This window comes from Apostichopus japonicus, chromosome 17 (genome assembly GCF_037975245.1).
Source record: "Apostichopus japonicus isolate 1M-3 chromosome 17, ASM3797524v1, whole genome shotgun sequence".
Taxonomy (NCBI): domain Eukaryota; kingdom Metazoa; phylum Echinodermata; class Holothuroidea; order Aspidochirotida; family Stichopodidae; genus Apostichopus; species Apostichopus japonicus.
Window position 1 is genome coordinate 24,237 of NC_092577.1, and position 23,085 is coordinate 47,321.

The 23,085-nt window shown below is 38.7% G+C and overlaps 3 protein-coding genes across 3 annotated transcripts in view; 1 reads left to right on the forward strand and 2 right to left on the reverse strand.

Annotated features, from left to right (window-relative positions):
* Window positions 1-23,085, reverse strand: part of LOC139984383 (uncharacterized) — a 54,244-nt gene that overhangs the window by 22,734 nt on the left and 8,425 nt on the right. The window lies entirely within an intron of this gene.
* Window positions 5-4,886, reverse strand: LOC139984381 (uncharacterized). Its single transcript, XM_071998275.1, has 2 exons — window positions 4,285-4,886; window positions 5-3,674 (listed from the first exon to the last, which is right to left on the reverse strand). The coding sequence occupies exons 1-2, from the start codon at window positions 4,884-4,886 to the stop codon at window positions 1,244-1,246; spliced, it is 3,033 nt and encodes a 1,010-aa protein (XP_071854376.1). The 3' UTR covers window positions 5-1,243.
* Window positions 3,674-11,303, forward strand: LOC139984382 (uncharacterized). The gene is made up of 5 exons (XM_071998277.1): window positions 3,674-6,196; window positions 7,377-8,060; window positions 8,365-8,606; window positions 9,314-9,548; window positions 9,883-11,303. Exons 1-5 carry the CDS (start codon window positions 5,950-5,952, stop codon window positions 10,023-10,025), a joined length of 1,551 nt encoding a protein of 516 aa, XP_071854378.1. The 5' UTR covers window positions 3,674-5,949; the 3' UTR covers window positions 10,026-11,303.

Below are 23,085 nucleotides of genomic sequence, written 5' to 3' on the forward strand. Positions count from 1 at the left end.
GACAACCCCTCTACAAATTTAAGTGTGCTAGTTGCGCGCAGCTTATGCGCCGAGAGCGAACATACAACAACGTTCGTAACTGGCGCACAAAAGTACGCAACCTGCGCGCAACCTGCGCACAACCCACGCGCTCCAAGGGAAGCGTGCGCTTTGTCTTAGCGTGCGCACACTAAGACGGAGCGCGCGCGTGCCATCTTAGCAGGCGCACGCTTCGTATTAGCGTGCACGTGCTTCGTCTTTGCACGTGCACGCTTGATGTTAGCGCGCCAGTTCTTGGTTAAGCGTGCAAAGAGGACTTAAATACTTTTGCTGACTTCTGAAGCAAACAATTTGGACTTAGAAAAAAATGTGAAGCAAACAATTTGGACTTTGAAAAAATTGCTTATATGTCTTTGTGCGCGAGTAGCTCTTGGACTTGAACCATGTGGTAGACTTGTGTAAGGTGGTGCGGTGCGCATACAAACTTCTGGGTCAGTTTCATGGGAACCCGAAGGCCCTTAGGGGTTCTTGAAACAATTCTGTAGGGTATATTGAACAGTATTTAAAAGCATGAGAAATGTTACAGTACAATTAGGAACGCAGGCTTTCAGTGAAATGTTACTTCAAATGATCTTCAATGAAATCAAGATGCTTGTGCACCTTGGGGAATAGGAGGAAAACAGGGCAATATTTTTCAGAGCCTGACAAACAATTTCTAATGTAAGTTAACAACACCTTTAGAAATAAGATACCTCATTACAAAGAACATGTAGTGAAATGAAATTTATTTACACTCATCATACAGTACATGTAAGTAATGTATCACAGGCTAACAAATAGAAAGAATATCAAAATTGAGGGAGAAACCCATCTTTTGTTTAGAAGCCAAAATAAGTATGACACATGTAATGTCAATTGTGAATTCATGGTTAAAACCAGTAAGGGTTTTTCTTGCACTACACCATTAACTTGAGGCTTATGCTCCATTGTTGATAAAGAACTACAATTTGGAATTTACTGTAATTACGTATATCAAGTACTACCACACCTCTTTCTCCACTCAATCCCCCAGCCTCAAAATGTATACCAATTCCTTTTGCCCTAATATGAGCAGAAAGCTGAATATATACACAGCATTTATTCATGTCTCACAATGATTTCCTTAAGAAAACTAAACATTAAAATTGGTAACCTGAAGGCACTCATTTTTATTTGCAGTACACCCTGAGTATTAGTCTACCAGCAAAAGATATTATTCCACCCTTTAGTCACTCTCTAGTAAATTTGGAGCTTGTGCAATGAAAGACTCTTCTGGATTTTCAAACTGCATGAAAATACATAGCTCAGCAATATACTTTACAGGTATGATATGAAAAAAAACATCACCTTGATTTTTAACCATCAAAAGATGGTCTAATTTTAATGTTGTTCTGCAATTTGCAGCAATGCTTTCAGCCACAGAGTTCATGTGCTTTATCACAGCGAGATAATCTGAAGAGCACATGCATTTCGCAGAGCAACTGCAGCATTTCGTACATTTTAAAAAGTACTTTATCTGCCCAAAAAATGTAACTCCCTCTTTAAGGTATCTTACAGTGTATGAATTTCTTTTGGTCACAAGTTTGTAATCACTGCTGTAAAGTAACATGTCATTCAGCTGAAGACGAAGAAATTTGTAAAAAAGCTGTGGTTTATAACCAATACATTCAACTATCAATGGCAACAGATCTGACTCAGGGTTACATTGCAAAAGACGACCAACCACTGAAATGAAGCCATCTATCACCTCTGTCCTTGAGGCAGGTTTTTTCTTAAGAGATAGTTTTTTAACATACTTCAATGTATCTGCCCCAACAGACACATTTTGCAATAACTCTGGAACCTTCAGCAAAGAACACAAATTATTTGCTATTTGCAAATGTGGCTTTTTTGTGCCCTGCACCATGTGCAATAATTTCCCATTGATATCTTCATATGCAAAGCATGAATACACCCACAGTGGACCAAGATTTCTCACTACACCTGGAAGATGGAGAAGCCCATGAACCACAGAAAGGCAGTACCTGTCTCCATATAATGTCCCAAACAAGTAACAAAACTGGATAAGTAAACTTTCACAGTATTTAATATCATTGACAGAAATACTGTCACTATTCAAAATGACAACTGCCTCTACTAGTAATGCATAATGCTCAAAAAATATGTCATTCATTAAACCCTTTAGAGCTGGTAAAGAGTAATAAAACAGCCATGCCCTATATTCTGATGCCTTCCAATAACCCAAATGATCTTTAATACTCCTTGGAATTCGGGAAATGAAATGTGGAGGCTTTATCTTGGTAAGTCGCATATCAATATTGTCAAGCAGTTTGGTTAAAGAAAATAGTTCTTTGGAATGAGATGTGTCGAACCATAAGTGTAACAATTTCTTAGATACTCCAAGCAGAACTGTGTGCATATAATCAATAGCCATTCCATCAGCAAGATTCATACCAAATGAACTTAGAAAAGTAGGCCCTTTGATGCCATTAATGGGCTTTTTCATTTGCATGGTATGCACTTTCATAGCATCACTCAACATTTTTTCATGAGACCGTTTAGGACCAAGGGGATTAGTCATGCAAAAAGGATATGTCCACACCGAGCCTTTTCCTGTTGATGTTGAACAGCCTTTTTGTAAGCAATGAGAACACCCAAAAGCTCCATTAAACTGCACCATATTTAACATTACAGCTCTTGCAGGAAGGTCACATGTACCGCAGAGAACCACAGCTTTAACTATGATAATTTCCTTTTTGTCCTGAGCATAAACTTCTACACCATCTTGAAGTTCTTTAATGGAAGCAAGGAATGGCTTCAGAAAAGTGCCCACAGCCGGTTTTGAACCAAGCCACAATCCAGCGTAAATCAAATTCTCTTTTAGGAACCGTCGTTTATGCGGCAACTCATTGATTGAAAAAAAAAGAGGCCAAAGGCTGACCTTTGATGATTTGAAGATGGGACATCCATCTGTATACCACATAAGAGATATGTTTCTTGGTTCATGTAAAAGTTTTCCGGGAGCAAAAAGACGTTTGTACTGCTCTCCATCATAAATATCCTCAATATTGTCACTGTTTTTCTTCTTTCTGTTGAATCTATGCTGCAAGTCATTATAAAATCCCTGCCTTTTCATTAAGGTGCAAATTTGATTAACAATCGGTATTTCTATAAAGTAGGATATTCCACTGTTCTCCGAGACATCACTGCTGCATACTGGGCACCTAACATTATCAGAGGAGCTAAGTAAATAATTACAAAAATTGCAGAACTTGTGGAATTTCAAAGGATTTTTTAGAGTTCCATAAAATTTGTTAAACATATGAAGTGTTGTCTTGCAGATATTTGGCTTTTGGCAGTGCATTGAAATTAGCACAAGCAAATCAACCAGTGCAACACCAGTAATGCTATGGCTGCTTGAAAACATCAGAATCATCAACATACTTTCTGCCAAAGTTAGTGGAGCACCTTCATAAAGTGGTTTACTTCCTTCATCTTCTGCTTCATCATGGATAGATGGGGATTCCTTGCAGTCAAACCAGTCATCTTCAAGGTCGAACTCCTCTACACTGAGTGGGTCACACCAGTCATCACTTTCATAAATGCCTCCTACCTCTTTAATATTTGCCAGGTGGAGGTTATCATCATCCAGATCCCTGTGATGAGTACAGGAAAAAAAAGTTATGGTTCAAATATAACCTGTTTATGTGTGAACAACTATGTTAGAGTACAGCCGAGAACCTTGCATTGTTTTAGTGAATGGCAAGGAAACATGAGCTTCTTGCATGTTTCTATGATGAAACATTTTTCCATGATTTAAGTGTACTTCTAAAAGTAAAGATGACTAGAAAAGTACATATAGAGGAAATCCCCAAACCCTTGACCAATTTGACACAGCATCGCACCAACTTTAACTCTATTTTCTATTCTATTTCATTTGATCAAGGATTAAACTGCAACACTTACTAGCATCATACATGTCAAATTAATAATACTTGATAGATTTCACCCAACCTGCCTGGGCATATTAAAACCCACACAAGCTCTGATCAGTACCATATATCTTCATTCTTGTTAAAGAAACCACATAAGCCCAGGTTGGTTAATAAAAAAATCCAGGCTGTTTGGGCAAATTGTATTTTGGGAATAAGACAGCTGGCCAGTTGGTCCTTACCTATTTCCCTTACGACTACTGTATGTGAGTCTACCTAAAAAGTATCACTAATTTGGGAAGCCTAGTTATACTATAAGCCTAGGTCTTATTACCTTTTTATTCCATCCGTTGAGGAGCCATCAGACAGAGGTAGGCCCATGAAGTGGTCAGATTCGGAGAAATTCAGATTATTACTAGATCCTTGTTCCACAGTATGAATGCATTCAAGTTCAGATGACAAATTCTGAGTACCCATTTTATCCTCATTGAGTTCAGGTTTTAAATGGGTTGTAAGGGAAGGTTGGCTAGGTTCAAATTGTTTGTTTGTTGCTTGGCCTATGTATTGCGTAATTTGGAGGCTAGTACTAGTAGCAGTAGTAGTACTACCATGGGCATCATGTTCAACTTCAACCTCTCTTGTTGAAACGAAGTCAACTTGCCCTGGCTGAATTTCACTTACTGTGAATTCATCATCTTCTAATTCAGCTGTCCTAACACCTAAACTCGCATTAATCTCCACTTGCTTGTCCATACGCCACCGTGTGGTTCTCGAGACAGTTTGTTTTGATGAACTATTAATATCACTAGGCTTAGGCCTTGTTCGACAGCGTGACTGAACGTTAGGCTGACGTTGTGTACGCCGCCGCTTATAAGCTCTGTTGTCCTGTGTAGGCAAGTAAGGACTTGTTGGATCAACTTCCAGTAAGTGAGACATTATGAATATGAGGTGGTTTCGAAGTCACCATAACACAACTGCGACAGTGAGTTCATCTGTGCAAAACCTACGAATGATCACCATTTTCCCCCTGATGAAACAACAGGCGGGCTCGGTAGTGCTGACGTTTAAAAATACTTTCACCGGATGGTCGCCGCGCTGTAATAGTTTACTAAGTATGTTAGATTAACGTTGGCAACTTGGCACTGTATACTAAATTACTACTTGAGAACACTGCTCGTTAGTGTAGATCAGTGCTTGAAAATAGCAATTAACATATCCCGATAATGGTCAGTTGTACGGAACAATGTACGATACAACTAAAATGCTTCCACATCGTGAAAATGAATTTTCTTAAATACGCATCGTTAGATCCTGTTACCAATACAAGTTTTCAAAGATAAGCTCATGCGACTACTTTTGAACCGAATTACTGCTCTATAAACATTTTGACCACCTTAACCGTGTTATTACCTGTTTTGACAGCTTACGTGATTCTTTCTCCTCCGTGGAAGCACTTTGCCAAACTATAGATGTTGCGTAAGTCGATATATATGCAAATATTATGGACTGGTAGATACTAGCCAATCAGCGTAGAACAAACGATCACCGCGCTTTAATTTTGAACCTAAGTTAGAAGTACCGACGTTACAGTACGCTGTCAACAAGTTCTTGCCGAAAAGTCCATATCTTTCCCTTGACATCTACTGTAACTTATTTCAATCAGCCATTGCGAAAGTGTTTAAATTTCTTTTTTTTTTATGCCTTGTATTGATTCCGCTCAACTTTAATTAGCTGATAGTTTATCTCTCAGTTTCGTTTGCATGAACGTAAGGTTTCTAGCTCTTCCATAGCCTAACCTACTAGCCTAACGTCCTGTAGTTCTACAGCCTCGACTTTGCAAACCAGTTGTTCGTTTTCTTTGTATCGGAAGCAGGATATTCCGTTGGATTATCGTCAAAATACATTCTTTGTCAACCTGTTGGAGATTGCAGCTTTGCGAATTATCCAGGGAATTTTAACAATATCAAGACATTTATATTTGCAAGTTAGGGCCTTGATAATGGATGCGACTGCCTTGATGCTTTTGTCTCAGACAGCGGCAGAAAATGCAAAAAGTCCTAAAGTCGTTTCAACGAAACTCCAAACTGTTCGGCAAAGATGCCTTATTTACTGGGTTGACGATCGTTTAGTCAGCATCGAACCTTTATCTTCAGTGGTTGAAAAAAATCAAGTGAAAGAAGGAGCTGTTTGTAAAATCAAGTGGAAAGGAAAGGGACCATATCTCGGAAAGCTTATCAAAATCAGTGGTGAGTACTATTGCGATAGGCTAACAAGTAACATTAACTTAAGAGTAACACTAAATTTACAGCTTAGGCTAAGCAATTGTAGCTTAGGCTACCTTACTAATACTACTAGGCCTAGGCTAGTACTACAGTAGTAACTATTTAAACTTAAAGCCTAGGCCTAGGCCTATGCTGTATTGGCTCTAAATATGCCAGATATTCAAAAGTGGTTAGCCTAGGCCTAGCCTACCTGTGATCAAAATTCTTTATTGGCCGTGGCTATTCTTACGACTAGTCGTAACAATTATTTATAAACTATTCTTACAACAAAGGCGAATTAGGCTACACATAACACAACATTTGATAGCCTATAGCCCTCAACGCAGATGATTAGAAGGCTGCAAAATTGCAGTGCAATGGAATCAGTAAATAGGCTACTTTATATTTATGTTGGTTTCCTCTGACGTTACAAGTACAAGGAAGCCTAGGCCACATGCTTATTGGCGTCAAGAAATAAATTTAAAGCGTTCTAAAGAATGTTTACTTAGTTATGGAGTCATCATTTCAAAAGCATGGTCCTTCTTTACCAGGTCCAAACAAGACAAATGTTGGTACTGTATGCATTAATATACAAAGCAAAGTAATTTTTCAGAAAGTTGCTCATTGTCTTGAAAAATCCTGTACAATTTGAAATCAAATTGAAATCCTGTACAAATTGATTAGCCTAGTTTTCCCTAGGAACTTTGTGGTGTGTAAAAATTAAAACCTTTCTGTGAATAGTGTTAATACGACAAATATGTCGACTGTACACTTTAAATATGTCACGCATCATTAATGTTCATTAATTTATTTCTTGCTACTTTTCGAGTCTACAGTAGTTTAACTGTACTTCGTCCCTTTAATGCATGTCATTTATCTGACAACCAAAGTCACCAAACCTTACCTGCAGGCTACAGTCTATACAGTAATTGCCTACTGTATGACATCAGTCTTCTCTGTACTTTTTCAATACAATAAATCATCATGCCCTGCTCTTTTAAAACCCCAATGATTCCCCCCCCCCCTTATGTCTGGGGCTGCATATAACCATACATGTACCATGTTTCTGTAATCCTATTGTTTAAAAAAAATTATTAGGTAGAGTTCTCATACTATAGAGGTAAGCAACTGTGATCATCATTGTTTTCTGTACAATCATTCACAGCTGACTCTAAAGTATTACGTGAAGAGCAGTTTAAACTTGAAGAGGCCCTCTTTAAAGTAACGGATCCCCAAGAAGGCCAATCATCTCCACGTCAGGATGAGTGTATAGCTTCTACGAAAGGGAGAAAGAGGACAAAGCCCAGGAAACTACTTGAGGCAACAGATGTGGAGGAAGAGGAAACGGCTGACAAAGCTTTACTGCCACCGCCCACGAAAAAAGCAAAGGAGACCAAGGCAAAGATGTCAAAACTTTCCGCCAAAGTTGATGCCCAGAGGGCTGTCTTTGAACAATATTTGAAGGAAAGCCCCACTTATACATCAACTTCCACAGGAGAACCTGAGCCTGCAATAGATATTCCTATTCCAGAACCAATTATTAGCAACACTGACAATGCAATGTCTGCCCAGTTTACTTCATTCACAGCCCTACTGAATGATTCAGGAGATGAAGGAAACTGTCTTGAAGGAGTCTCACGGGCTGTAGAAGTTCTTCACGATGATTCTAATCTTTTTAATGACTCTACAAACCTGGATGAAATTCATTTCTTGAGACAGGAAGTAGACAGACTTCTGTGGGTAATTGAAACAAATGACCAGGAAATTCAAGATTTGCGACAAAGGCTCAGTGAAGGTTGTGACTGCTACAACTCACCAGCACCAGAGAAGACAGTAATGAATGAAATCAGTAAGTTTATTTTAGCTGTTTTTGGACCAGAATATTATTTTTTTCTGGCTATATTTTTACACCATATTATTATTTCCAGGACAAGGACCACAAAAACCCAGACTTTTGCCGGTTTCCCTCTTTTCCTTATTGTGAGAAAACCTTGTTTAATCTATTGGACTTCGCCTAGAAAAATGTAAATTTTAACCAACATTTCAGGTTTCAATTGGTACATACTGTAGGTAATGATTGCTAATTGTCTCATTTACCCTCATGAATGGATATGATAGAAAAATGAGTTCTTTTATAATCTCCTGTTCATTAGATGTGACTCCAAGGAAGATTAAATTCCTCAGTGACCTGACAAAGACTTTGTCCTGTATGGTCACAGAGACTGCACCACCATTGATGACTACGCCACCATCGTTAACTACGCCACCATCGTTGACTACGCCATCATTTTCAACCATACCTGAAACGAGTACACTGGGGGCAACAACAAGTAGCTCCGTCACAGAAGTAGGTGACACATCAATGTCACCATCACCATCTGTTGATCATGATGAGGTGTGTTCTTTTGTAGCTTTGTTTCTATTTTGAGCTGTGCGGTAACAAATTTATCCTGCTTACAGTCCTAGCATATCAAAATAAAAGTGATCTATGAAAATACTTGAAATTCAACTGTAAGTGTATGAATCACCTTGGAAAGGCAAACCCTACCTTGTAAGTACAGGTACATATGAATAAGCAACAAAAGCTTGTGTCTTAATCAAAAAAAGAAAAATGTTTGTAAAAAATTCAGGTAGAGATTGCACAACTCGTCCCAGCCTGTAATAATATCACAAAGTTTGCACACTGCAGGTTCTGGAAAGTCAGGGAAACTAAAATAGGAATTTCAAGGTCTGGAAAGTAAGGGAATATGTATAATTTTTCCAAAGGTCATGGAAAAGTCAGGGAATCTAAAGAAACCATGTATTTTTTCCCTGATATTCTCAATCTAAAATTTGTTTATAATGTAAAAAAAAACAGAAGTGGGAAAACAAAAACACATTTGAAGAATATTTCATTTGAGGTCCTTGAAAGTCATGGAAAAGTCATAGAAATTTTTGCTGTTGGAATGGGTACAAACTTTGTTTCAACTTCACATTTTTTTCAAGTCTTCCTGACAGCAACCCATTTGCCCCCCCCCCACTTTTCCATTCCCCTTACTAATGAAAACAAATTGACAGTGATAAATATTTAGTCATTTTCTACATTTCATTGTCTCTTTGCAGAAAGTTGAATTAGTGAAAGGCACTGGTGTTTATGTCACTGTGCCAGAACGAACCAGTATTGCACTAAAAGGGAGAAAAGGTTTAGGTGTAATGTTGAGGAAAATTCTAGAAGTCCTCTTTTCCTTTGATGAGCTTCGTCGTGGCTGTGCTGTTGGAGGAAGACCAAAGGCTTGCAACAAGCAGTCTGCTGACGTGAGTGTTCCGCTTGATCCCAAACGCTTGAGTGCAGCCAAAGGTGAGTTACTGTTAAAAGGTTTACTTTTTCTATTTATCAAGAAAAAAAGCTTGCAAAAGAGAGCATATATTTTAAGGTAGGTGTGTGCACCAAAAAAAGGAGTTGAGTGTTTCAAATTGTTTGCTGTTTGCATTCTACTTTGCATTTTGGTGATTGACAATTTATTAAAGGGATATTTTGGTGGCATGCAATGTGCACTTACAGAAAAGACAAAAATTTATAAACCAGAAATTTTGTACCTACAGAAATTTTTTTTCAGTGCACAACTGACACTTTTTCATGTGTTAAATATTATTTACATCAATTAGATAGGTTTTTACCCATTTCTTTGCAGCATATGTCCTGTGCTTTTGTCAAAAGAAGGGTCTGCCAGCACCGACAGAGACTGACATCAATGCCATAGTAAACAGCAAGTGCGTCACTGTTCGTCGTAGCTTCAAGCAGAAGTTTTCCAGTTTGACAGACAAGCGGCAGTAACAATTCAAAACTTCCCTGGGGTTGGGTATATATTGTATGCTAACTTTATAGGTCACTTAAAACTTCCTTGTATGATAGGTACTCAACAGCCTTTGCAACTCTATGTAATATACTCCATATTTAGCCTTGCCATTTTTAAAATGACTTTAAACCTTAAAGTATTTCAATTATATTCTTAAGCTGCAACTGCACATTACCTAAAAATCTCTCAGTATTCCATTTTCCCCCTTGCCATTTTTTATACCTTGAAAACTTTTGGTAGTTTAGGTTACACCAAGCAATCTGAATTGAGTCATTTTAGTTAAAAATCAATGATTTCTTTCACCTGCCATTTTTCTGCTGCACAATTAGATATTTTTTTTATATTGCATCAATCTTTTTTTATACTAACTATGATATCTTGCCAGTTTTTTTTTTATATTCATTTTAATTAAACTGTTAACCAAAACTACATTAGTTCATTACTCTTATAAAGTTGCATGACACTGTTGACTTTATGAACAAAGTCTATGTTCACAGTTTTAAGCCTTGTTAGTTTCTCCAACCTTTAATAAAAATATTAAATCACTTAATTGTATTAATATTCTATCCGTCAACTGCCAATGCTTACACCCTAAACAATTCTACTCATCAGCAGTATTCTCACCAAGATCTTTTCTTTTCATTAAAATACCTTTTAATATTAATCTGTGCACATGAGACATGTTGTCTCATTTTACTTCACAATACATTTTATTTTAGACATTTAAATTGAAAAATTTGTTTTCTCTTTTCTGCTTTGGAGCTATATGTGCTTATATAGCTGCATGCACCCTTTATCTTCTTGTGTGGTTCTATATTCAACAACAAACCGCAGCGCGCTCAAGTCGCTCGCAGCGCGCTCAAGTAGCGGGCACAGCTTGCTCAAGTAGCGTGCATTGTTTCTATGCTTCTGGCGCGCTACAGTGCGCAGCTTGCGTGCGACACCCTACTTTTGCTAGCGTACATTGTTTCAAATCGCACGCGATCCGTTTGCCTTTCGCGCGCTTAAAGCTGGACCGCGCGGCACGCTGTAGCGCGCAGCTTGCGTGCGACTTTTGCTAGCGTATATAGTTTCAAATCGCCCTCGATCCGTTTGCGTTTCGCGCGCGGCACGCTGTAGCGCGCAGCTTGCGTGCGACGCGCTACTTTTGCTAGCGTACAATGTTTCAAATTGCACGCGAACCGTTTGCATTTTGCGCACTCTTCTAAAATCGCACGCGTGCAGACATGGGAAATATTTGTAGAGGGGAATAAACATACATTAAACTGTATGCCAAACATTTTCCAGTAGGTTCTCCAGCCAGACCAAATATTTCCAGCCGACCAAATATTTGGAGATTGGGGGCATTTGGGGGTCGAGTCTGATGAGCATTCCCATCACTTAACATGTCTGGCAGCAGCCATTCATGATGCCTGGGACTATGACAAACCAAAGTTTCCATTGTTTGAGAATGGGGCATATTGCAAAACCACCCTAAAGATCTTCACCTCCTTGGTCATTTCAGTAAAATGAAAAGAAAGTTAGATTTTATACTTGTTTCACCCTATATTTTTCTCTAATTCTTGTACTTAATTATAAGGTGTATTTTTATTGGGACTTTGTTAGACTTTCGTCGTCATAAGACCCTCACCGGACATTAATAACTGTTGAGTCGATCGTGTTGATCTAGTATTTAAGTGTTTATATCAATCAAAAACTGGATTGGTTTGTTAATAACAAATTAATCTCTAAATGAGGAAATTGAATTCTTTCCATGTAGATACCAAATTTTTAATGAACTTGTTTTGTAAGGGGGTGGCATTATTGCCTAATTTGCAGGGGAGGCAATCCTACAATTACTGGAAAGGAGTGTATTAATTAATGTATTTATAGGAGGGCAGGATGAGTTATTGGTGAGGTGCAGGAGGAGGTGAACTATGTTTACCAATGCCTTGTATGTAGCAAGCTGCAAGAGTCCCCCCTGCATGTCCAGCTTATGAGACAAGCAATCCCGCCCAGTAGTAGGCTCATACAGCCTCCTTCTGTTACTAAAACCCCCACTATCCTTTATCTTTCATTCCTCAGCCTATTAAAACTCATAATATTAAAATTAAACGTTAGGTTTTCTTTCTTACCTTTTCTGTATTGCCTGCTAGGCAGGGTCAAGGGAAATGTAACATTTGGGTTGAAATGTACAGAACTTGGTCAAATGTGGTATGGCTAAGATAGTTAAGATAGTTAATGAATTATATTTTACCACTGTGCTTGCATAACAAAAATATAATAATAATATACTAATTTAATAAAAAGTTATAGACATATATAATACATGCCAATTTCACTTGTGTTGTGCCCCACATTATTGAATTATAGGGATATTTTTAAAACCAGATTTTTCCTAGTACACAATCTATATACAATATCTGTCATGGTCATTATTATGCGTACCACAGGAATAATTCCCCTTCAATGTTTATAACTTGACAATTAGCAGTAATTGCTAAATACCTGATTTGACCCTCCGTTACATGTCCCTCCGTTACCCAAAAAATACATTTTTTTATATTATTTCCTAGTCATTAAATGATGGGAAAATTTCATAATTTGTATAAAACACTTTCTTAGAATTAACCAGTCAAGAAATGTTAAACCATGGATTTAGCTAATTTTAATGCTAGAGTAAAGAACAAGTGAACTAGTGTCCCTCCGTACCAGTAACAGAGGGACAGTTGTTTACCAGATGCTCTTGTGCACAGATTCCTGGGAGTTAACTTGCTACTTAATTGTTGTGTTCTTTGAATAGATTCCTTGACTTCCTGTTTATGTGAAGAGAACGATAGCTTGCATAAAATGATTCCTCAGAATGTGAAGTCAGTAGGCATCTTGGCAAGAAACAGAAACAAATTTGTGCACATGGTACAGTGCAGTACCTGTGAACTGTCTACTGTAAATACACGTGATTAATTGACTTGTTTTGAACTGTACAAGCCCCCCCCCCCCCTCAGTTTCTCATAATGCAGTTAGAGAGTGTTAAATGATGAAAAGTGCTCTGCTTAAACTTGTCCTTTAAACCAATTTCTTATTATTTTTTACTTTTTTCTTAAATCTTTTAGTAACCACATATGCTAATGGTTTGGTGAATAAAGCTATTGGTTTAATACTCTTATCCTTGTTTCGCTAAGTAATATAACTGTTAGTCTAATAGCAATGAAAATATTGAATCTATAGCAGCAAAACAGGCAAAAGACTACACTAAACAGCACCGAATATTTTGTGACCCTTCGTTACCATCAGAATTGTCCCTCCATTACTGTAGAAGATCAAATGTAGATTTGACAGTTGATGCCTGTTCATCTAATTTTCCCTTGGTATATGTGAAGCAATGCACCAGCCAACACAAGATATCAGTTACATGGTCAGTGCACAGTGGCGAAGCTAGGGGTATTGGTCAGGGGGCGAGAATGGTCTGTAGGGGTGCTTTCAACACTATCTAAGCGAGCGCTACCACAGGTTGGCGCGGATGGTACAGAAATGTTTTGAGTAAAGATACTCCCTAGATCGCCGGAACTGACCCTTCCCAGGGGGCCTTGCTAATTTGCAGATAAACGAAGAATAAATAGGTGTCATCGCCACCAACAAAATGTCATTTTTTTCTTGTGATTGGTATTTGAGAGCGCAATAAAGTCAATAATCACGAATAAGTAAAAAGTGGTAAAAAGCCGAAAAGGGCGCCAGCAGTCCATTTGAGTCCGTCAGGTGGAATGGGGGGGGGGGGGATCTGCCCCCTCTGACTGTATGGATGCTCCGCCACTGTCAGTGTAACTTAAGAACAGTGAATTTGACATCTTCAAAAGAAAGTGTGAAACACATATTCATTTCGTGTCCCTCCGTTACCGTGATGTTTTTCATGCCATATTTTTCCTACAGTAACAGCCACAAGAATTAAATATATGGGTATGAAGCAAGTTACTAGCTGTTTAGACATAGGCGTAGTAGCCTAATTCGATTTGGGGGGCTGTAAAGACTTGCCCGAAAATAAAATAAAATAAAAAATAAAATAAATGTTCGCGCTCCGCACGTTCAACATGTTATTGTGCATATCATATGGGCATTCATCGGTTATAACATCACATGCCAATAACATACATTCATTTTTCATCTTATTACCTTTCCATATTTGTTAAAATTATTGGGGAATTTGTTACAACAACAATGATCATAAGAATATAAGTTTAACCATTGAAAAACACATTGCAAAATATGCTTCTTTCAGTAGGTGCCCGAAAAATCCTCAGCATATTGCCGAATTTTCACCCCAAAAAATGAAATTACACTGCAAATTATTCTTTTTTCAGTAGGTGCCTGAAAATTCTCAGCGTTTTGCCCGAATTTTCACCAAAAATTTTGGTTGGGGGGCTACAGCCCCCTTCCCCCCCCCCCCCCGCCTCCTACGCCTATGTGTCTAGATAACCACACAAGAAATTGCAAAATAATCACCCAAGCTAATGCAGAGAGAAACAAAATGTGTCAGTAATACAGTCAAATGTCCCTCCGTTACCGCTTGACCAGTCAATAAGTAGGCTATTGTCCAACAAATGATCTCTATAGTGTTATTTTGTTTACAGTAGTACTTGGTAGTTGGTTCACAGGGATGTTGCCAGAGCATTATACATAGGGGTGGGGGAAGGGGGATATCGGGCAATCTTTACCAACTGAAAAATAAAAAAACAGGGATTGCCTTTATCGGGCCCATAAGTGGGGTTAAACTGTTTTTTTAAGCTGACGAGTGAAAGTTTAGGCACAAGTAATCCTTCAAAGTAGTCCTCCAAACCTTAAGGTGGAGTCCCAGATTTGGACCTACAGTGCAAGGGCCACCTCGTCCCTTCCGGTTCCTACCCCTATTATAAGGAAAAATTCCAGTTATCTGCTGCAAGCTCCGGTATATTACAGTAGGATTCAGTGTTTAATGCTATCAGGGCAATTCCTGGCATTCATTAGATCACTACTCTGTCAGCAAATACTTATTTGTCCAGTTTCTCATGCATATTTACTAATTCTGTGGCATTTTCATATGTAAATTTCCACACAATGTCCATCAGCCTAGTTGGTAATTCATTAGAATTTCAATCAGCCAATGAGCAGGAAGTAAGTATTGCATAACACTATTGAGCACTTGAATAATTATAAAACACAGAAGGGTAAAATCTGTGATCGTTGCAATCTCCACAGCGCAGTGAAAACCACACTCAGGGAAAACAAACGCAGTATAGGTGTATACAGTACACTTTACTTGAAGGCAACGTTGATAGAACCAGATGCCAGAGCTTAATAGATGAAATTTGCCCTCTTCAAGAAGAGAATTAAAGCAGGAGGGCATTTCCATGAAAAAGTGTACATGGGCTCAAAATATAAATTCTGCAATCACATCTTGTCATTGGTTAAATGTTGTTGTAAACATATCCAAGTTTGTGGAATCAATATGATACCTTCCTAAATATTGATTTTTTTGTTGTAGAATTTTGCATATGAAGTGAAAGGATGCTGTAATGCAAATTTTGTGCACAAATTATTAAAAGATTTGTTTTTGTTCTCCTAAGAAATTAATGGTAATACTCAACTGATTTGTACATTTATTGCTTACATAGTGCACTAACTTCAGATATCACTACCAACCTTTTGAATATATAATCAAAAATAATCAATATTTGCTTTATTCAAACCTCTATCAGCTGATGTAACGTGAGTAACAAAAATTAATATTTTTCCCCATACATCAAATATGACACTACTAAAAATCTCATAATTGGATTTGGGTTTCTACTCATCACCCCGAAATGTGAAACAAGTAAAGAAATGATGTGCACCCCACTATGTTAAGTAGGGTAGGTGATGCAAATGGTAACGTGAGTTACCATGTTACGTGAGTTATCATACAGTATAATCATGCTTATAATGTAGACAATTATGCTACCAAGGTATAACTTAAGTCAAACTTGAAGCACCAAATGTGGTGAATGAACATGGTCATTTCAAGTTTTCTACGGTGTTGTTGAGATATGGACAATAATTCATTCACAATGAATTATGGCTTAAAACTAAATATGTTATTGAAGTTCAGTTAGTTTTTATCAGAGTCAATATTTGAGAACTCAAAATTGAATTGGTGGTTTTCACTGTTTAATAATCATTGTTAACAGGGGCGGCGATCTGTTTCAAATATTGGGGGGGACATTTGCTTGGATGCAGGCAAATTACTATCAAAGCGGAGCGCCACCATTGGTTGGCCCGCAGTGTACAAGAAAATTTCTGGTTTTGATAGCCCCCCAAATCACCGGAAATGGCACTTCTCGGGCTTGGAAATGACCAACCAGATGTACACTTTTGCCTGAGAACCAAGTTTTCCTAATAGGTTTTTTTTTCATTCATAACCTTTTTTTCAAGATTGTCACCAGTCACACATCATGTTCGACCTCATTGCATCTCCTGTGGATCATTGCCTTTGTAGGTAATTCTATGTAACGCCTCACAACACCCGTCCGCCCCACTTTTCAAGGTTTTAAGCCCATTATTTGTTCAGAATTTGAATAATAAATTCACTTCAAAACATACCCATAATGTTGCACAAAATTTCATCTATGGACAACCAATTTAGAAAACCCCCCCTCAACCCCTAATAGACCGGTCAATTGCACGAGTAGAGGGAAGTATGATGAAGAATGTTGGTCAAGGAATTTTTGAAAATTCAGACACAGTTAAATTATTGGTGTACAAATATTAAAACCTCTTATAACTGTTACTATAAAACTTCGATATCTTAGAAAATATCAAAAAAAAATACGCTCCATGGGGAGGGCGGTCTCCACCCTTCATCCCCCCCCCCCTCCCTTGCCTACGCACCTGCAGTTAGAAATCTTGTAGGAAACAGGCCAAATGGAAACCCAGTGAACCCATATCGATGTGGATCATATATATGATTGTACGTACTTACACTTAGTCTGGGAGCCTGTCCCATATGATTTCACCCCATTTAGCCCAGAAGGTTTGACCCCTTAAAGTTACTTAGACCATCTAGGTCATTCACAAAAAAATTGTCAGCTTAACCCCAGTGGTCGGGTTCGGACCCCAGACCCCCTGAAAAATACCCCCCGGACGGGTTAATTTCACCCCATCTAGCCCATGGACCAAACTTTGTCAGAAGGAAGTAGTATGGCTGTACATTACAAAAAAGGCAAAACTGACAAAATTCCTGGTTGGGAAGGGGTTGTCAGACCCCCCACTAAGTCACCCCCAGTCGGGTTAATTTCACCCTATCTAGCCCATGGACCAAACTTTGTCATAAGGAAGTAGTATGGCTGTACATTACAAAAAAGGCAAAACTGACAAAATTCCTGGTCGGGAAGGGGTTGTCAGACCCCCCACTAAGTCACCCCAGTCGGGTTGATTTCACCCCATCTAGCCCATGGACCAAACTTTGTCAGAAGGAAGTAGTATGGCTGTACATTACAAAAAAGGCAAAACTGACAAAATTCCCAGTCGGGAAGGGGTTGTCAGACCCCCAACTAGGTCACCCCCAGTCGGGTTGATTTCACCCCATCTAGCCCATGGACCAAACTTTGGCAATACCAAACTTTGTCAAAAGGTAGTTGTATGGATGTACATTACAAAAAGTGCAAAACTGACAAAATTCCTGGTCGGGAAGGGGTTGTCAGACCCCCCACTAAGTCACCCCCAGTCAGGTTGATTTCACCTCATCTAGCCCATGGACCAAACTTTGTCAGAAGGAAGTAGTATGGCTGCATTACAAAAAAGGCAAAACTGACAAAATTCCTGGTCGGGAAGGGGTTGTCAGACCCCCAACTACGTCACCCCCAGTTGGGTTGATTTCACCCCATCTAGCCCATGGACCAAACTTTTGCAATACCAAACTTTGTCAAAAGGTAGTTGTATGGATGTACATAACAAAAAGTGTAAAACTGACAAAATTCCCAGTCGGGAAGGGGTTGTCAGACCCCCCACTAAGTCACCCCCAGTAGGGTTGATTTCATCCCATCTAGCCCATGGACCAAACTTTGTCAAAAGGAAGTAGTATGGATGTACATTACAAAAAGTGTAAAACTGGCAAAATTCCCAGTCGGGAAGGTGTTGTCAGACCCCCCACAAAGGGCACCCTCACCCAACCCCAAAAGGCGGGTTGATTTCACCCCTTCTAGCCCATAGACCAAATTTTGTCAAAAGAAGGTAGTATGTCTGTACGTTAAAAAAAGGAATATCTGACAAAATTGCTGTTCGGAAGGGGTTGTCAGACCCCTACAAAGAGCCCCTACCCAGTGTCTTTTACCCATGAACTGAGATGATAAAAATATAAACATAATTATTACAAAAATAAATATTTAATGATTATATTTATGAGAGGAGATATTCTATGTAATTTCAAAGAGCCTTCAATGTCCATTATGGCTTGCCTTTCTTAATTGCTTCATCTTTTTTGGTGACAAGCAGTCCAAAGTTGCTAGGCAAGGAAGTGACTGAAACACAATGATGCTCCTGTTTTTGGTCAGTTTAAAACATTTTGATTTTTGTTTACTATAGCACCTAAGTAAAAATTATGGGTAGGCATCCCTGGCCTAATAAACATACTGATATAGATGAGAATCTTGTGGGAGGAGTTTCTCCTGCCTTTTGCTGGAAATGTTTTAATTCATAAGACAATACATTGACCCTCTTTGTCTTATGTCTGTATTACTGTACAACCTTGCCCACATCCTGTTATGTGACCATAGTTGGTCCTCCACTTTCACCAAATTGCTCTATTCCCATGTTTTATTCATGTAAAAAATAAGACCTGCTATAGTTAATGGCCTGCAACCCAGTTATCTGCTCGGTCCCATAATATATGGTGTTACAGCAGAGGTGGAACAAAAAAAAATGGGGACCCTTTGGCATATTAGAAATCGTTAATAGGAACATTCTTCTAATTTCTGAAGCCTTTTCAAATAGTTATAGATATGACAGATCTATAATTGGTTAATCAAAGAAGTTTATTTGGGGGGAGGCTTGACCACTCAATTATATTATTGAAGCTGCCCCCCTCCAATGCTTCAGCTGTTTTTGTGTTACGAATGCATACTTTCCTTGTGCAATTGTTTTCATTTCATTTTTGGCATTTCCTTAAATATATATATATCCTATGGGTTAGATTTCTATAGTAGCTCACATTGTACTATTGCAACCAATAATTAAGTACTCATATTGTTTCTTTTTAAACCTACAATTGGTAACATATGCCAGTATAAAGATTATTTGGTTGAAATCAAGGAATATTTACAAAATCTGGAAGTTTAATTTGATTTACATCATAGGTGAAAAGGCAGTATTCCCCCCCCCCCCCAAAAAAAAAAAAAAAAAAAAAACCAAGAGCATATTTCAACTATTTGATCTGTATTTAGTGTCTGATTTAGGGGGTGTTGTGGCGGGTGTACCCTTCCCCTTTCAGACCACCCCAAAAAAGTTGTGTTCCAGACAAGAATGCTGGAAAATAAGTGCATTATTCAAATCGTGCAGACACTACTTGTCTGAAAAATCAGATATCTGGATTTCCCTTTATTTTTATATCTAATAATTTTCACATTTTGAACCCAAATTTGGCAAATCAATCTTGATCGGGGCTTCATAACTGCGGTTTATCTGTCGAAAATCCTGTAACTGGTGAGCTTTACCTTAGCAATTTGTTTACAAATCACACTTTACTTAAAATATTTGCAGAAGAGGTGGATTGATAAGATGGACACAACAGAATTATGTAAGTGACCTGATGGTGAACAATGACAGAGACGTACTGTATCATAGGAACTAATCAAAAAGACAATATAGACTTTTAAGAATAACCATTTGTATTTTAAAACCTTTAAATCGCATTGTGCCCAATAACAGAAGGGCCTTAAAACTGAGTGAGGCCACTTTGCCATGTTTGTTCAAATGCAATGTTTGGTGGGGTTCTAGCTGTAACTATTTCCTCTTTTGTGGATGGTATTTCCTAAATTAAATTATCTTGTTAAATAATAATTATTATAGTTTTCCATGACTGTTTGTCATATTGAAGACACAAGTATGGTAATTGCCAGTCCAAACAACCATGTTGAACAAGCAAACTTATTCTACCAACATGAACTGGGACTGGTCCTGTTGAAAGCATGTTGTTATTTTCTACATTTTTCATGCAAAGGAATCTGCTTTACAAGTGTAAAACTTTTCATATTTAACATTTGTTCCTGGTTCTACATGTATCCATTTCTTGCTTTTACGGTATATATTATGTTACACAAATACAAAAGTGGCCCATGTGACCAGAATGGGTACATCTTTGCTTTCAGACCATTCGGTAAGTTTTTCCATGTTTTATAATACAATGTCTTGAATACTTTCTTTAAACAAAATTCTGGTCTATGATTAGATTGCGTGAATTGAATTGGCTGGGTGGGGGCACCTTTTGGGGGGGTCTGAAAACCCCTTCCCGACCAGCAATTTTGTCAGATTTTCCTTTATTTTAATGTACAGACATACTAATTCCTTTCGACAAAGTTAAGTCTGTGGGCTAAGATGGGGTGAAATCAACCCGCCTTTTGGGGTGGGTGAGGGTGACATTTGTTGGGGTCTGACAACACCTCCTCGACTGGGAATTTTGTCAGTTTTACTTTTTGTAATCAGGGTTGGCATTTTCCCAGGAAACCTGTTTTTCCCACTAAGCGGTAAAAACCAGGTAAAAACCGGGAAAAACTGGTAAATACCGGTAAAAACCGCCTCCTTCTCGAAAACTAGTATTAATTGTCCGTAAAATGCAGGGTCATCAGTAGGCACAATATTGTTTCATGACAGGCATATTTTATTGAATATGGGAGTATCTTAGCTTCATTTTGAGCTATTTTATCACATTCTTATTCTACTTTTTGTGGAAAAAAGAGTAGTTTTCGTATTGCACATGTATAGTTATTCTGTCACGATCTCTTTAGCAGTATGCATTGCCTATTGCCCAAACCATTATAGGTCTACACTGGGACATTCACCCCTCCTAAATTCTTCAGGCCTATTATGTGGCATGAACAGCGGAGGATAGAACGAAGTGGCGAACCATGGCATCCAAAGCCTCAAATGGACAAGGAACCATATAATAATATAATATTATGTGCTCAGACAGTTCATTCCATTAATACAGTAGGCAACAGTTTATTGAGGTGAACTTCAATCCAGGGGGCTCAATAGAAACTGCTTTGAAACTTTGTAAGGCACATGGGCCCAATTAAAGTATTAAACGCACAATGGCCCTATGGAGCCATTCGCACAACCAAACTGTTTACCTTATGCAAACATGGTCCAATTATGATACAACTTCATGCATGAGTGATTAAACACTTTGAGGTGGACAGGTGAGGTGATACTGGGCACTTCCTGTGTATAGGCTAACTGAAGAGGTAGGAGTATCAACAACACAAGTAACTGTTCCAATTGTTACCTATTCTCAAATTAGTTGATGTCACAACAGTCACTTAGTACAGTGCCTATAAGCAATATAAGCATAGTACAGTGCCTAGTGCGAAGTGTGAACAGAGTACAATTTATCGCAGACATGAAGTGATCGTTCTTGGATGTGAATCATCATTTGGATCTGAGCGGACTAATGTGGCATGTATAATATGACGAACCATAGCCCTAGGAGGCACCAACAGTTTGATACGAGTCCATTCTCTAGATAATGGAATTATGCATCTCGATAGGAAAACAAAGTTGGTTGATTTGAGCATCCAATATATTATTTATTTGAATTATTTATAATAGTCTAATCGGTAAACTCACAAGTTATAGATCATAGCTGTTCTTTGGATGTAACCCAACCCCCTACCATAAGATGCCATTTTCTTGTAGATTCTATGCTCCTCCACAAGTTCCACATGAGTTTTTAGGAATTCTATATAATTTGAGGTTTTTCCCGGTTTTTCCCAGTTTTTCCCACTTATAGGTGGGAAAAACCTCCCGGTAAAGACCGGTAAAAAACTTGTTTTTACCGGGCGGTAAAAACCGCCCGGTAAAAACCGGCCAACCTATTTGTAATGTACATCCATACTACTACCTTTTGACAAAGTTTGGTTTTGCCAAAGTTTGGTCCATGGGCTAGATGGGGTGAAATCAACCCGACTGGGGTGACTTAGTGGGGGGTCTGACAACCCCTTCCCGACCAGGAATTTTGTCAGTTTTGCCTTTTTTGTAATGTACAGCCATACTACTTCCTTCTGACAAAGTTTGGTCCATGGGCTAGATGGGGTGAAATCAACCCGCCTTTTGGGGGGTGGGTCAGGGTAAACTTTGTGGGGGTCTGACATCACCTTCCCGACCAACAAGTTTGTCAGTTTTTCCATATTTGTAACATACTACCATGCTACTTCCTTTTGCCAAAGTTTGGTCCATGGGCTAGATGGGGTGAAATCAACCCGACTGGGGGTGACTTAGTGGGGGGTCTGACAACCCCTTCCCGACCAGGAATTTTGTCAGTTTTGCCTTTTTTGTAATGTACAACCATACTACTTCCTTCTGACAAAGTTTGGTCCATGGGCTAGATGGGGTGAATTTAACCCGCCCAGGGGGTCTTTTTCAGGGGGTCTGGGGTCCGAACCCGACCACTGGGGTTGAGCTGACAATTTTTTTGTGAATGACCTAGATGGTCTAAGTAACTTTAAGGGGTCAAACCTTCTGGGCTAAATGGGGTGAAATCATATGGGACAGGCTCTTGGCTTAACTCATACACAAGATGCAAACCAAATTTCATTACGGATGCAGTCCGTCTAGTACTTCATTTCGAGAGAAAAAAATAAAAACTACTTTCGGTCATATATAGTAACAAATTGTGACACGGTTAGACAGGCGCCTTGCGACGAATTTGCCAAGGGAGGGGCAAAGCTTGTTCCCAAACTTTCTAATTGTAGCGCCACCATAAGTTAGCGCGAAGCGCAAAAGAAAATTTTGGCCAAAAATGCCCCCCAGATCGCTGGAAATGGCACTTCCAAGGCCTTG